This window comes from Anser cygnoides, chromosome 18, assembly GCF_040182565.1.
Source record: "Anser cygnoides isolate HZ-2024a breed goose chromosome 18, Taihu_goose_T2T_genome, whole genome shotgun sequence".
In the NCBI taxonomy this organism is placed as follows: domain Eukaryota; kingdom Metazoa; phylum Chordata; class Aves; order Anseriformes; family Anatidae; genus Anser; species Anser cygnoides.
This window is the reverse complement of record NC_089890.1, coordinates 11,230,029-11,242,685: the sequence shown is the minus strand read 5'-3', so window position 1 is coordinate 11,242,685 and position 12,657 is coordinate 11,230,029. Positions and strand designations below refer to the sequence as shown.

Sequence of the window (12,657 nt, the reverse complement as noted above, 5' to 3'; positions counted from 1 at the left end):
CTCTGAATAATAACAGCACTTATGTTACATAATGATTCCCATTCAAGCCCTCTGCTGTCATTTTTTCAGATCTTTCGTCTCTGATGAAACTCGCGAGCCCATCCAGCCTGCAGCCCAGCCAGCTTCGCAGTGGATGTCTCCGCTAACTGGCGGCTCGGTCGCTAAAAAGGAGCACCCCAAAAGCAGCTGCTTATCGCAGCTTAGAGTGCTCAGAGATGGTTAACGTGCGTGTGACGTGCCTATAAACCTGTTGAGGATGGCCTTTTAAAGGCTGAACAGGCTGCGAGAATGCTGGCTCCCCTTTGTACTCTCCAAAAGATCCTCTAAAGTAAAACGGGGTGGCCCACTGCAGCGCTTTTGGAGGACCAACTGAAATAGATGTTGGCAGTACTGCCGGTGTGGTTTGTAAGCATGTGGCATCAAAGGTTGTGTTATCTGCAAAATAGTGTGTGTCCTTACAGGCCTGAGCTGAGCTCTAACACGTGCGGTGCTACATCTAGCGTCTCCTCCTGCCCACTTCATTGCTGTCCTCATCCTTCTGCTGAGATGGAGGCACACAGGAGGCGTTTTGTCTTGTGCACCCTCTTAAATGCACGGCTTTCTGCTCTCTTGAGAGATTTGTCTTCGGGAGCACAGGAGGGGGAAGCAGAGTGGCTCACCTGAATCCGTCCTGGGCCTGGAGCGAGCTGGGGGCTGTTTGGTGTCAGGAGAGGAGCGGGTGGTGGCCGTCCTGCCGCCCTGCTCCTGGTTGCTGTTGGAGGCAGGGGAGAGGCTGCAGGCACCCAGGAAGGCAGAGCTCCTTGCTGAGGCTGCCGGCACCTCCCTCGGAAACGTCAGAGCAGCTGCTGATGGATCAGAAACAGGGGATTATATCCACGGTGCATGGCACTGGGATGATGCGAGGGAAGGCATCGGTAAGAGAAGTGATGCAGACGTTCAGGGGCTGCTCTGCAAACCCACCCCTTCTGCACACGTGTTCGGTCGCTAAACCGATGCCTTCGGTGAGCCTTGTGCTAACGCTGCTTCCAGCTCGGCACCTCCGAGGCTCTGTGGCTCAGCGTAACTCCCCGGCTGGCCCACGCGCGAGGCTGGGAAGTTTCCCCTTCAGACAGGTCAGATCCTGGTTGTAGCTGACGCAGGATGTAACCCTCTGCGGTCTTTCCTCCCGTGAGTTCGCTTCTAGCTTTCCCTCTAGAAAAGACGTTTCTAGAGCCACTCGTGGCTCTGCTGGCCACGTGTCTCACTGGCAATGTCCGAACCCTCTAACTGCAGCAGCAGTTCGGGGCCTCTCTGGCAGATGTATTCTCTTTCACCCTTGGATATTTTCTTGCAGAAACATTTATACAGCAATATGCATTGCACCATTTAAAATTGTTAATTGGAGATTGAATTACTTGTCAGCCTTTAAAAATGTAGTCCTCCGAGGTCAGCGAGGAGGTGGTTAGCGGAGCTGGATGGATGAGCTATCGCGCTCATTTTTTTTCTCCAGCCCAACCATCATCGTCTGTAAGCTGGCTTAGCCCTTCGGTGCCTTTTAACCTCCGGCACCCGATTCAGGCTGCAGCCGGGTGTGCGAAACAAGCCGGCAGGGTCTCCGATCACCCTGGCGAGGAGAAAACACGGGGACAGCGCCAGCCGGGCGGCGTCCCCGGGCCTAGCACCAGGATGGGAGCAGCTCGCTCAGCGTTTGGGCTGTGAGTAATCAGGCTCTGCTTCGGGGCTGTGCTCGCCGTGCTTGTCCCTCCTGCTGCGCACAGGAGCGGCGCACGCGTCCGGACGTCCGTGTCACGCAGACGAAGGCGGCACGGCTTCCCTACGCGGCTCGGGAGCACGCAGCCTCTGCTGACAAACACTGACAAGTAAATACTCGCTCGCGCGGCGCTACAGAGGGATTTCATTTGCACAGCCCCTCACAATGCTCTGCCACTTCACTGAAATGTCTGGAGCACTCGGGAAAAGGAGCCGCATATTTATCTTGATCTCCAAAAGGGGATTTAAGGGCGAGAGCAGGCGGTATATTAGGCTGTTTTCATTGCCTGTCAGCGGTGGTAAACCTGAGCTGTCTGCAGTGTCTCCAGATAAGCAGCAGCAGAGGCCCGTTTTGCATGTACATACGTTTGCATTAGTTCATAGATGGGGAGTTTAAATCCTCTTTATTTTTATTTTCCTCTGTGGAAAGCATTTAGCTAGACTTGTGTCTGGCATCTGGAGGCCTGTGCTTTCCTTTTCTTTGAGCCTAGATCTACGCTGCTGTCTTTCTGCCGTGCCTCTTCGTGGTGCTGACTTAGTTCGAGGAAGAGGAGGGTGTTGGAGCTTGGGAGGCAGCGCCAGGGACTGCTCCGTGCAGAGCCCTGGTGCTTGTATTCACTTCCAAATTTCTGGGCTAGTGGCACAACTTCTGTGCCTCTGTTTCTTCTGTATCTAAACCTCGGCTGCCGTCTGTCTCGCAGGGAATTTTGCGAGGATCACCCGGTGCCTGGGAGATGCTGAGTTCTGTGAAACGTCAGATTACGGGGCTTTTTTTTCTTCCAAAGGGAAAAAAATAGGGACTTAGCAAATGCTAGCATTAGGCGATGCTTTTGGTGGGCACAGAGCCATGACCCAGCCGTGAAGAACTGGTGTGCAGGAAGGAAGCTAACGGGTCCCGCGTCGTCTTACAGCCAGCTCAGTTTCCTGGTTTCACATCCCTTTAGCACCTTCTTGCTTTCTGCCCCAAAGGTTGAGTCCTGAGACCTGTGGCGTTCCCCTGCACCGTGGGTGAGATGAGTCAGGACCCGAGCGCTCGCGGCAGGACCTCGCTCGGGCACCGCTCCTGCGGGGTCGGGGCTGCCCCGGCCTCGGGGCTGCTCCTCTCCTGGCCCCTTTTCCTAAAATGAGCTGCGCTGGTTGTTCGCTGGGGGGGGACAGGTTGTTCGTGTGCGTTAGAGGGGTTTTTAAGATCTAAATGAAGCAGGTATGTAATGCCCTCTGTCTGTTAGAAAGACTCAACCCATAAAAATAACAAACGGCATGTATTTGCTAGAATGTCAAAGTTATGAGTTTATTTTGTAATGATGTGCTCCTGCCTTCATGAGGTAAACTGGCCGTGGCAGAGGTGTTATTAGTAATATGGACTCAGTGGAGCAGAAAGCCGAGTGACCGAGAGATCAGTGTATCAGTCAGGGAGAGGGCAAATGGAAAGAGACAGCGGGAGAATGAGAAAAGAGCTGCGGTGCCTGGGCTCAGATTAGAGATGGAGCCGTGCGAGGGAATTGGAAGTCCAGCAGTCAGCCTTATTCTTCCTGCTCTCTCCGAGGAGCCGGTGGGGCTTTGTCTTTGCTGTACCCATCCCCGTGCAGCACGGTGGTTTTCTCCCCGGGTAGGGGTTTGAGTGGGTCCCGTCCACCAGGCCCCATAGCGGGAGCAGTTTTGGATTAGCGAGCTGAGCTCGGGTCAGCCCTCGGGAGACTTGTTCATGTGTCAGCTCCGCTGCCGGCTGGGAAGGGTAAGAGATACAGCTGCCTGCTGCCTCGGCGTCCCACGTGTTGTTTCCCCTGGAAATCCATACCCGAAGATCTTACCCATACGCAGGGCTGCTGAGCAGTTTGCTCTGTCCTTTGGTGTCAGCGTGTTCGTGACGTGCTGCAGGGATGGGCTTGTACGCGTCTCCTTACTCAGCGCCTCCTTGCCACGTCTCCTCCTCTGATGTTTTCCCATTTTTCTTTTGAAAGGTGCTTGGACGGGAAGTTTACACCTCCAACAACCAGCTGGGTGGGATCCAGATAATGCACAACAACGGGGTGACGCACGGCACCGTGTGCGACGACTTCGAAGGAGTCTACACCATTCTGCAGTGGCTTTCCTACATGCCAAAGGTAATTCCTGGCCCTGCAGCAGTGCGACGGGGCGCTACCTATTTATTCACTGTGTTCACAGGGTTTTGGGGGTAGGGAGGGTCTCTGAAGCCGTGTTTTTTTTTTTTCCGTGTTTGTAGCAAAATGGCTTAGGCTCATGGTTGATGCTGTTGGGCATTACGGTACTGAAATCTACAAAGCCATTTTTGACCTAAGGTGCGGCAGAAACCTGTATGAGGGGCAGCGTGGCACTGCCGCGCGTAGCGTCACATCCCTCCCCAGCGTGCTGTCCTTAGTGCTCCGGGTAGCGGGATTTGGTGTAAGCGGTGGATTGTCTCTTACTGAAAAGGCTCTAAAAGCTCCTCTCGGAGGCAGTAATTCGTGGGAGTTGATGTATGTTTGTAAGCTGCTCTGCAGCCTTGAAGGAGCAACAAGAACACGCAGGTCACCTTCCTTCAGGAAAGAGTGCACAGATTGAGTCAGGTGGCCTGGGCACTTTTAAAAAATTAAATTGCAACCCCTTGCTAATGCTGGCAATCCTGAAGTTCAAGAGCAAGGGAAGTACAATGCATGCAAGATGATGCCGAAGGAGGGGTTGTGAGAGTGTGTGGAGCACCCTGGAAGCTCCTTCAGACTCTCGCCAAGGCCGCGATCCCTTGTGGCAGGGTTGTAACTTGTGGGGGAAAGAGGACTGACGAGCTGCTTTACACTTGGTGCTTGGTGGGAGAGTGACTTCCTTCAATATTTTTCTTTTTCCCTTAGAGTGTATACAACCCTGTCCCTATCCTCAAAGTCAAAGACCCTATAGACAGAACCATAGACTATATGCCTACCAAGACTCCCTATGATCCTCGCTGGTTGCTGGCTGGCCGCCCAAATCCAAGTGAGTACACCTTTGGTGGTCAGGACATGTCGTAAAGTGTCTTGTGTCAAGGCTTTGTCAAGGATTCGTGTCTGTTACGACTTGGTCAGTGGTCCAATTTCGGCATTAAATTGTTGATATTACTCATGGTGTCGCATGGCATAATTGGAATTTCAAAGCCTAGAGAATTAAAGTACATCAGCAAATGAGGCAGGAGGCCTTGAGCGCTAACCCCGCAGATCTGGGTTTTTCTTCGAATCAAGCCAAGTGCATTTTGAAGCTTGAACCTATCTGCGGTGTCTTGAGATGCTCTAGATCTGCTTCCAGACTTGAAGTATTCCATTCTTTTTCCTGTCAGCAGCCAGGTAGCCCATCCAGCGCAGCTAGTCCTAAAGGACAAAGCTGGCTGGAATGGGGAGAAAAGCCTGAGGCCTACAATCCGAATATCTTTCAGAACTTATAAACTAATTAGCTCTGAAAGATTTAAATATAATATATAAAAATAGCATGTAAGTAATGAGTGCGTGAGAACATTTACAAGTAATAGTTACTTTTATAGACTTCCTTTTGTATGGTTCAGAGGAAAGTGCATGTAGAAAAGTCTTTCTGCTAGCGGAATCACAGAGCATTCCTGCAGAGCTCGGTGAATAATTACGTTGGGAACACTGCAAACCATCGAGCCCCCACACATGCTCTTGGGGTTGTGCAGCCTGTGTATGTACAAGCTGCAAACTGGGTGACCATTATGCCTGCCGTTATTAACGAGTTTGGGGGGCTAAAATGAGATTTGTGATAAACTAAGTTTTCTGGTTTTGGATAATATTTTTTCATCATCTCTCATGTAATTCATCCAGCTGTCTGAGTGCAGCAAACGCTGGCTTCCAAATCGAGTGACTTCAGATTTTAATTTAGTGGAAGCGTTAAGGAAAGCAGATGATTCCCTGTGATAAGTTAAAGCAGATATCTCCTAGGTGAAAAGTTAAAGCCATTTATTAGAGGAGATATTGCCGTGATATTCTTCAAACTGACGCCCGACACGAGGCCAGAATCTAAACGATCAGCTTTGGGCTCACGATAAAGAGATAATTTTGAAATGGATGGTCACATTTTACAGTGGGGCCACAGAGGCAAGGAATGTAGAACACAGTAATTACAAGTTTGGTCTTGATAAAACACTCTCCATCCTGTTTAAGTCAGCAGAGGTTAGCTTGCTTGGATCTCCACTTTTAATTGGTTTTGGACTTGGGTTTGCAGAAGCAGAGGTGCTTGTTCAGATTAAAGCATTCCTCAGAAGCTGCGTGCCAAGGGGGAAAGCTGGGAGAGTTTTTTTTTTTTGGCAGAAGTTTCGTGAAGTCCTAGAGAAAAGCGTATGCCCAAAGAAAGTTGTGATTTTTGTAGCTGTCTGGGTCCCACCTCGATGCCTCGTCTGTGGGATATACGGCTCAGACTGCCGGGAGGACTGCAGAGAGCTGCCTGCAGGTCCCCCCATTTATTTGTCACACCCCAAATCAGCGTCAGCAACCAGCCCAGCTGGAAGAGAAGTACAGTGTAATCTGCGCCCCTGCTCCCTGGGGGGATAGTTGTCACCCCAGGGTTTTGTGTGCAGGTTGTTAGTCAACAGAGCTGGTGTCACACGTGGGTGTCAGCACCTCCGCTGCGATGCCTCTGGGGCAGGAGGAACCCCAAGGCTGACACCATTGCTTTATAAAGGGAAAATAATACTAGTTCGTAGTGTGACCAGGGTAACCAATTCACGGTTAGTATGACCAGGGTAGCCAAGCCCTCGCGCTTCAGGATGGAAGCTGATTGTCTGCAAGAGTCGGGAGAAGTTTGTTCCCCTTAGGGCTGCTCGGCCACCTCGGTGAGTGCTGTTCGGGAGAGGTTTGCTCCCCTGGAAGTGCTGCGAAGTCGCTGCCTTCCATGGGCAAGCGCAAGGTCTGAGAGCGTGGCCTGATCCGGCGCCGTGACACCTACAGCATCGGCTGGTGGCTTTCGCAGAGCAGGCAGGCTTCCAGTACCAACTACTTCTGTTTAATTTTTGTCAAAGGCTGTGTGAAACCCTCTCAGACGGGGTGTCTAGTTTTCAAGTATCGCAGACTTTTTACATTTAGGTCCTGAATTTCTTCAGCATTCTTTCGTTAAAAGAAATATGAGGCAGAATCGAGAGAAAAACGTGAGCCAAGTTTTAGGACAGAAATAGGCATTTTGAAAAACATCTTTAATGACTTTGCTGCCTTTTGACAAATGTTTGTTGCTTCTCGAAAAAAGCAGCTATTTATTTAAAAGCATGCGAAGTCCCTCTGCTATCCGAACCCCATCGTTTAACAATAAATGATGCTTTTGCTGATAAATGACTGTCTTTATGTAGACTAGCAAATGAAATAAGACATGATGGCTGAAGGCAGACAAACGCTCAGCTGTCTAATGTTCCCTTGTATTATAATCTGTTTAAAACTAACTAAATAAATAAAAAGATAGTTCCATGTTCTCCAGTTGGCATTTTAAACAAGTTTCAATTGGTCCTTTTATGTTCTCTCTTCTTCCATCCTTTCCTCCTCCCTCATCTGATATTTCCTTTTTTCCCTCCCTTTCAGGTCAAAAAGGACAATGGCTGAGTGGTTTCTTTGACAATGGCTCCTTCCTGGAGATCATGCAGCCCTGGGCCCAGACAGTTGTGGTTGGCAGAGCAAGGTAAATGCTGAGACATTTTAGATGTTTGTGGGAAGCATGTTTTCATCGCGCTTTGCATTCTTCTAGAACCTCATTTCAAAACTGCTAGTAAAAATAAGTCGTTACTTGAATTGGATGCCTTACTTTTACTTCTTTACCGCGTGAGTGAAGCATGGACTGATCATTTCTTCTGTTTTGCTTGGAAGTGACAGCTCTAATGTGCACAAAAGCCAAAAAGAGAGAGATTGTTAGAAATTATAGCAGACAATACCCGCTTCTCTAGGTGCATGGTCACATAGTGAGGCCTTTTTGCAGCTGTTAATTGAAGGTGTGTTACACAGTTTATTGTTCTGCAGTCACACTTGACTTGCAAGAAAAGTTCAGCTAAAACTAGAACAAATTGCAAGAAACTCTGGAAAGGAAGAGCTGAACATCGAGATTTGCATGGAATAACTTGCAGCATTTTCCAAAGCAGCGCCCACCACGCCTGATCCTAATGAGCTGTGCAGCTCCGGAGACCTGAGCTAACTCAGGAGCTGCCCAAAGTACCGGGGTGTCCCAGGTGATGCCACCTTTGATTACCAGAGGTTTCAGTGCAGACAGGGCGAGACACGGCTGCTCCTGAGACGCATCGCGACAGGGCTGGCCAGCTAGGCTCCAAGCCAGTGCAGCCGTGAGTCAGTGCTGCCTCTTAGCTCCGTTGTGTTGGTAGCACAAGTAACCCCGGAATATTCGGCACTGCAGGCTCCCGTTTCTCTTTTGGACTCTTTAATAAAGCCACAGCTCTACGTAGTCATCCAAAATGAGGGAGACAGAGCTCGTGCTGGGAAATAGCAATGCTTGTGACATTCTCTAGAGCTCATGTGTGACATCTCCAAGGATTGTGTCCATCTGGACATCTCTAAAAAGGCCATCAAGAGCTCCGTTAACTCCAAGGCAAGGCCGCATAGTTTCTGACAGAGGCTTCCAGATACAGGGGTGTGCTCAGCAGCATGCCCCTCTGTTGCTCTTTTCTTCAGATGTTGTCTCTGAGCGCTGCTGGTCCCAGGGGTCTGCGTGCTGTTACCCCTGGAGATCCTCTCCCCTCTGAATATTGTCTGCCTTTATACGTTGTTGAAAGGAGCCTAAAATACCTGCTGGCTCCCCTCCTAGTTGCAGCACGTAACCTTGGGTGTTCCTGTGCCCTTTTGATACACTTCAGTATTTTTATCTGCCATCTGTACCACACCGAAGTGTTATCTCACAAGATACTCCAACCATTTAAAGGCTTTTAGGTTAAGAAGTACGCCAGGTAAAAAAATAATCAGTGATTTGGCAAAGCTAGAAGGTCTCTGCCCAGGCCTCTGCTCGGCTTCACTTGCAGTTCCTTTCTTCTGACAAATTCCGAGTTGCTCTGGACTCTCACACACAAGTACATAGAATACAAATGAAACTGACTTCTTTCAAAAGCAGTGGCACTTGGAAAAAACAAATATGAATGTATTCTTCTGGGATTGTTACTGTAAGTGCTGCCAAAACTCATCTTTTGTATGTATGTTTGGAATATGTGTGCTGTTGGCTGTAAATTGTCTTTTATTATTCTATGGCAACTTGTCCAGGGACACACTATAAAACAAGATGTAGCATCTTCATGTGCTAGCCTGATAAAATTTATATGAAGTATAATGGAAAACAGAAGTTGTTTTGAGCTGTTTTCAAGTTCAATAAATAACTGTAATACTTGGATAAAGATGTTCTTTATTAGGTCACATGGGCCCTAATACACAAGTTATAAGTTACCGATTTAAGACGGCTTCTGCAATTACGGGGTTCTGGGCAGACCCTTAATCATAGCGAATGGGAATATTTCCAAGCCCCTGGTGCACGCAGGCCGTGTCGCGCTGTCTGCCTGCAGCGTGTCACCAGCCCGCGGTGGCTGCCGAGAGCTCCTCAGCCCTGCAGGGACTGCCTGGGACGAGGGCCGTCACCGGGGCCGGGTGACTGCCGCGTGGGTGCTGCGGGAGGAGCTCCGGGGCTCCCCGGTGCCGACCTCCCCACCTCGCCTCGCAGCATCCAGCGGCCAAGGGGCAGCGGGGAGGCAGACAGGCAAACCCAAACCTTTCCCCTTTTACCCGTCCTTCAGCCGAGCCACCCGGGAGTTTTGTAGGCGGGAGAGGTTTGGCACGGCTGAGACGCCTGCGTTGCTTGGGCGTGCGGCCCGCGGGTGTGTTTCATCAGCTGGCAGCGCCTGCAAAAGCAGGGCTTGGGAAGCCTTGGGTCTTCGCTTTTGTCCTGGGTAAGACCGACAGCATCGACATCTGTGTGATGCTGGGTGGGGAGAGGTGCATTTGTAGCTGTTTCATTCAAAGCTTAGGCTTCGGTTTATTCTGTTTAATTCGTGGAGAGGTGTGTGTTAGTGTTCAGAAGCAGGCTTTGCTTTGAGAACTATACATTGAGCTCTGAAACAATCCAGCCACGTGCCTAAAAGCTTCAAAGAGGCCACAGTGCTTCTCCCTCGTCCATTAGCATGCATTATTTGTCTCTTTTGGGTATTTTGATGCAAATTGGAAAAATGGTCTAGTTGTGTAACAGTAGAAGTATGAATTTTGATTTGTTTCGGTGCTGGCAGGCTGGGAGGAATACCTGTAGGAGTTGTTGCTGTAGAAACGAGGACAGTGGAGCTGAGTATCCCTGCGGACCCCGCAAACCTGGACTCGGAGGCCAAGGTAGGTTGAACGCCTGCTCACTTGGTTGTTTGTCCTCTGAAAACGTGAGAAGAGCGTTTGTTTTGGTGGGATTTTTTGGTCTCGGCGGTGGCACAAAAAATACAGGCACTCCTCGCGTGGGTGCCGGTACGTGGCAGTGGCTGGAGGCTCTTGGCTCGGGGGGCGCCTTCCCCAGCAGTCCGACCTCTGCTGTGAGCCTGCTGCGATGCAGGGCGTAGGGCCTGGGAGATCTGGCAAGCAAAAATCATTTCCCTGTTCTCTTGCTGTGACCGGATTGTTTCATGCTCTTGCTGCTTTGACATTTTGCTTTTCTCCTGCCTGATTTCACAGCTGTGGCCCTACCTCCTACATCGTCTCTTCTGGGTCTTCTCCTATGCCTGTCCTTTTCTCTCTCTCCTTCCCATTCTTGCAGCAGTCACAGTGTCAGGCTTCCCGTATCATCTCTTCCTGGGTAAATCAGCGGTAACACTCCTGTCCTGACAGAAGGATTATCCCAATTTTTCCTTGGGAAAGCAGATCTTAAGCACTTCACGTGCTGCACTCCCCATTGTTGGTTCCACATTGCAGCCCTTGCTGCAACCGTTCCTATATTTTTGTGCCAACTCTTATGCTAACAGAATTGTTTCAAGGCTTAACGATCCTTTTTGTCCCCACAGATAATCCAGCAGGCTGGCCAGGTGTGGTTCCCCGACTCGGCCTTTAAGACGGCCCAGGCTATCAACGACTTCAACAGAGAGGGGCTGCCCCTGATGGTCTTTGCCAACTGGAGAGGCTTCTCTGGTGGGATGAAAGGTAACCAGCAGTTCGGGTACCCTCGTGGTGTTGTCCTGTTACCGTGCCTTGTCTCCTGCTCCTCAGAGCACTGCTGCTGTTCCCTGCCGTGGTTTGGCATCCCAAAATGGTTCTCTGGGGACGGAGCAGCCTCCAGGAGGGCGGTGGGAGCACACGGTGAGGCACAGAAGCAGGTGGAAATATGGTCTTATTGATAACGTTGCGCCCTGTAACATGGGTGTATCAAGGACTGTCTCCCAGTTGATGGCTGTGGTGGTAGTGGCTGTTCATATGAACTGAACCGTTATAAAAGTGCTCGGTTAATATACAGGCAGTTAGATTTTTGTACCGCATATTTCTGCTTTAAATGGTGTGAAGTGCCAAGAACGTGAGATTGATACTATAAAATTTAAATAAGTAAAAGATTACAGCCTTTTACCTGCATGTGGCTTAACAAACACAACGAAAAGTTACGGATCCTCTAACACAATAAAGGTTCCTGCTCTGGGGAGGCTGGCGTTGTGATAAAGGCCACGTTGCTCTCTGTCTCATGAGCAGCACAAGAAGAAATGCAGAATGCAGGGACAGAACGTGGCAAAAGATTGCAAAACTCTTTCCTCTGGAAAATGCCTGTTACCTGTCAGGGTGGTTTCTGCTCCATGTCCTGCTACTGCACTCTCATCTTGACTGGTTTTCCATGCCACGCTGCTTACCAGGAAAGTGGTTAATTAATGAATTCCTGGTGGTTCCACAATTATTTTGCCTTACTGTGTAGTGAGATCTGTCGGCTTTGCCAGTGCCTTTGCGGGGAGCATTGCTCGAAAACTGAGTGTAGCTTTGGAGTTGGAACTAGAAGCCCAGGGTGGAAAAGAAGATGCGAAGGTGCTGATTTTTGTGAAGATGCTAATAGCTGTACGGCACATCCCACTTAGCCCCACGCCAGCTCATGGCAGGAGGAGGAGGAGAGAGGCATCACAGCGCAGGGAGAGACCAGGGCACCGCAGTCTGTGCGCTGGCCGGGGCATTTTCTGCATCTTGGTTTCTGCTGAAGGGCCTCCAGAGCGAGCGTCGGTCTCTCCTGACACTCTCCACGTTCCTCGGGGAGTTGTTTGCAGTTTTGGTTTCAGTGCTGGCTGGGGATTATGCAGGGAGGGAAAATAAACAATTATGCCACCCCTCAGTGCACACAAACACACTGCCAGGAGCCGACTGCACTGTGGGTAAAATGACTCCAAAATTGTGTGTAATGAGTAGGAAAAGATTAGAGACAGCTCTTGCTATGCTGAAAATTGACATTAGCGGAGGGGGAAAAAAAAAAAAGAAAGCAAAAAAAAAACCCTCTTTACTAGTCGGCCTAGGAGGTCTAATTCAAGCGGTAAAATAAATAAATAACTAACATAAATAAAGGCATATCACAATGGTGCTGGTGGTTTCCCCAATGAGCTCTATCTGGCCGGAAGGCTATTCAGCATAATGCAAAATTAAATTATAAAAACTGGCTTGAATATTTAGATGGAGGAGCCATTTGGAAGTGGTTTATTTAGGCGAACCGGCAGTGACCCACGACGAGGAGACATCAAGCGTGAAATTTACTGGAAATTAGCACCAGGGTCTTGGACTCGGCATGAATAGTTTGATAGCATGCAAATCCCCGCGACATTAAACTGCCGCGCTGCTTGTGCTACAGGGTCACTCGCAGTTGGTTTTTCATGTTTTACTTATTATTTTTTCCCGGGACAGGTTATAAATAACAATAAAAAAAAATTTAAGCAGAATGAAAAGGCTGTTTTAAATCTCTGATTACCTGGATGGTGAA

The 12,657-nt window shown here is 49.6% G+C and overlaps 1 protein-coding gene across 9 annotated transcripts in view; it reads left to right on the top strand.

Annotated features, from left to right (window-relative positions):
• The window catches only part of ACACA (acetyl-CoA carboxylase alpha), a 135,318-nt gene that overhangs the window by 102,277 nt on the left and 20,384 nt on the right, over positions 1 to 12,657 (top strand). For all 9 annotated transcript variants that reach the window (XM_066979529.1, XM_066979530.1, XM_048074035.2 and 6 more), the window contains 5 exons: positions 3,711 to 3,854; positions 4,596 to 4,716; positions 7,290 to 7,386; positions 9,974 to 10,070; positions 10,727 to 10,862. In XM_066979529.1, coding sequence (XP_066835630.1) covers positions 3,711 to 3,854; positions 4,596 to 4,716; positions 7,290 to 7,386; positions 9,974 to 10,070; positions 10,727 to 10,862 — 595 coding nt within the window. The remainder of the gene's footprint in view (positions 1 to 3,710; positions 3,855 to 4,595; positions 4,717 to 7,289; positions 7,387 to 9,973; positions 10,071 to 10,726; positions 10,863 to 12,657) is intronic.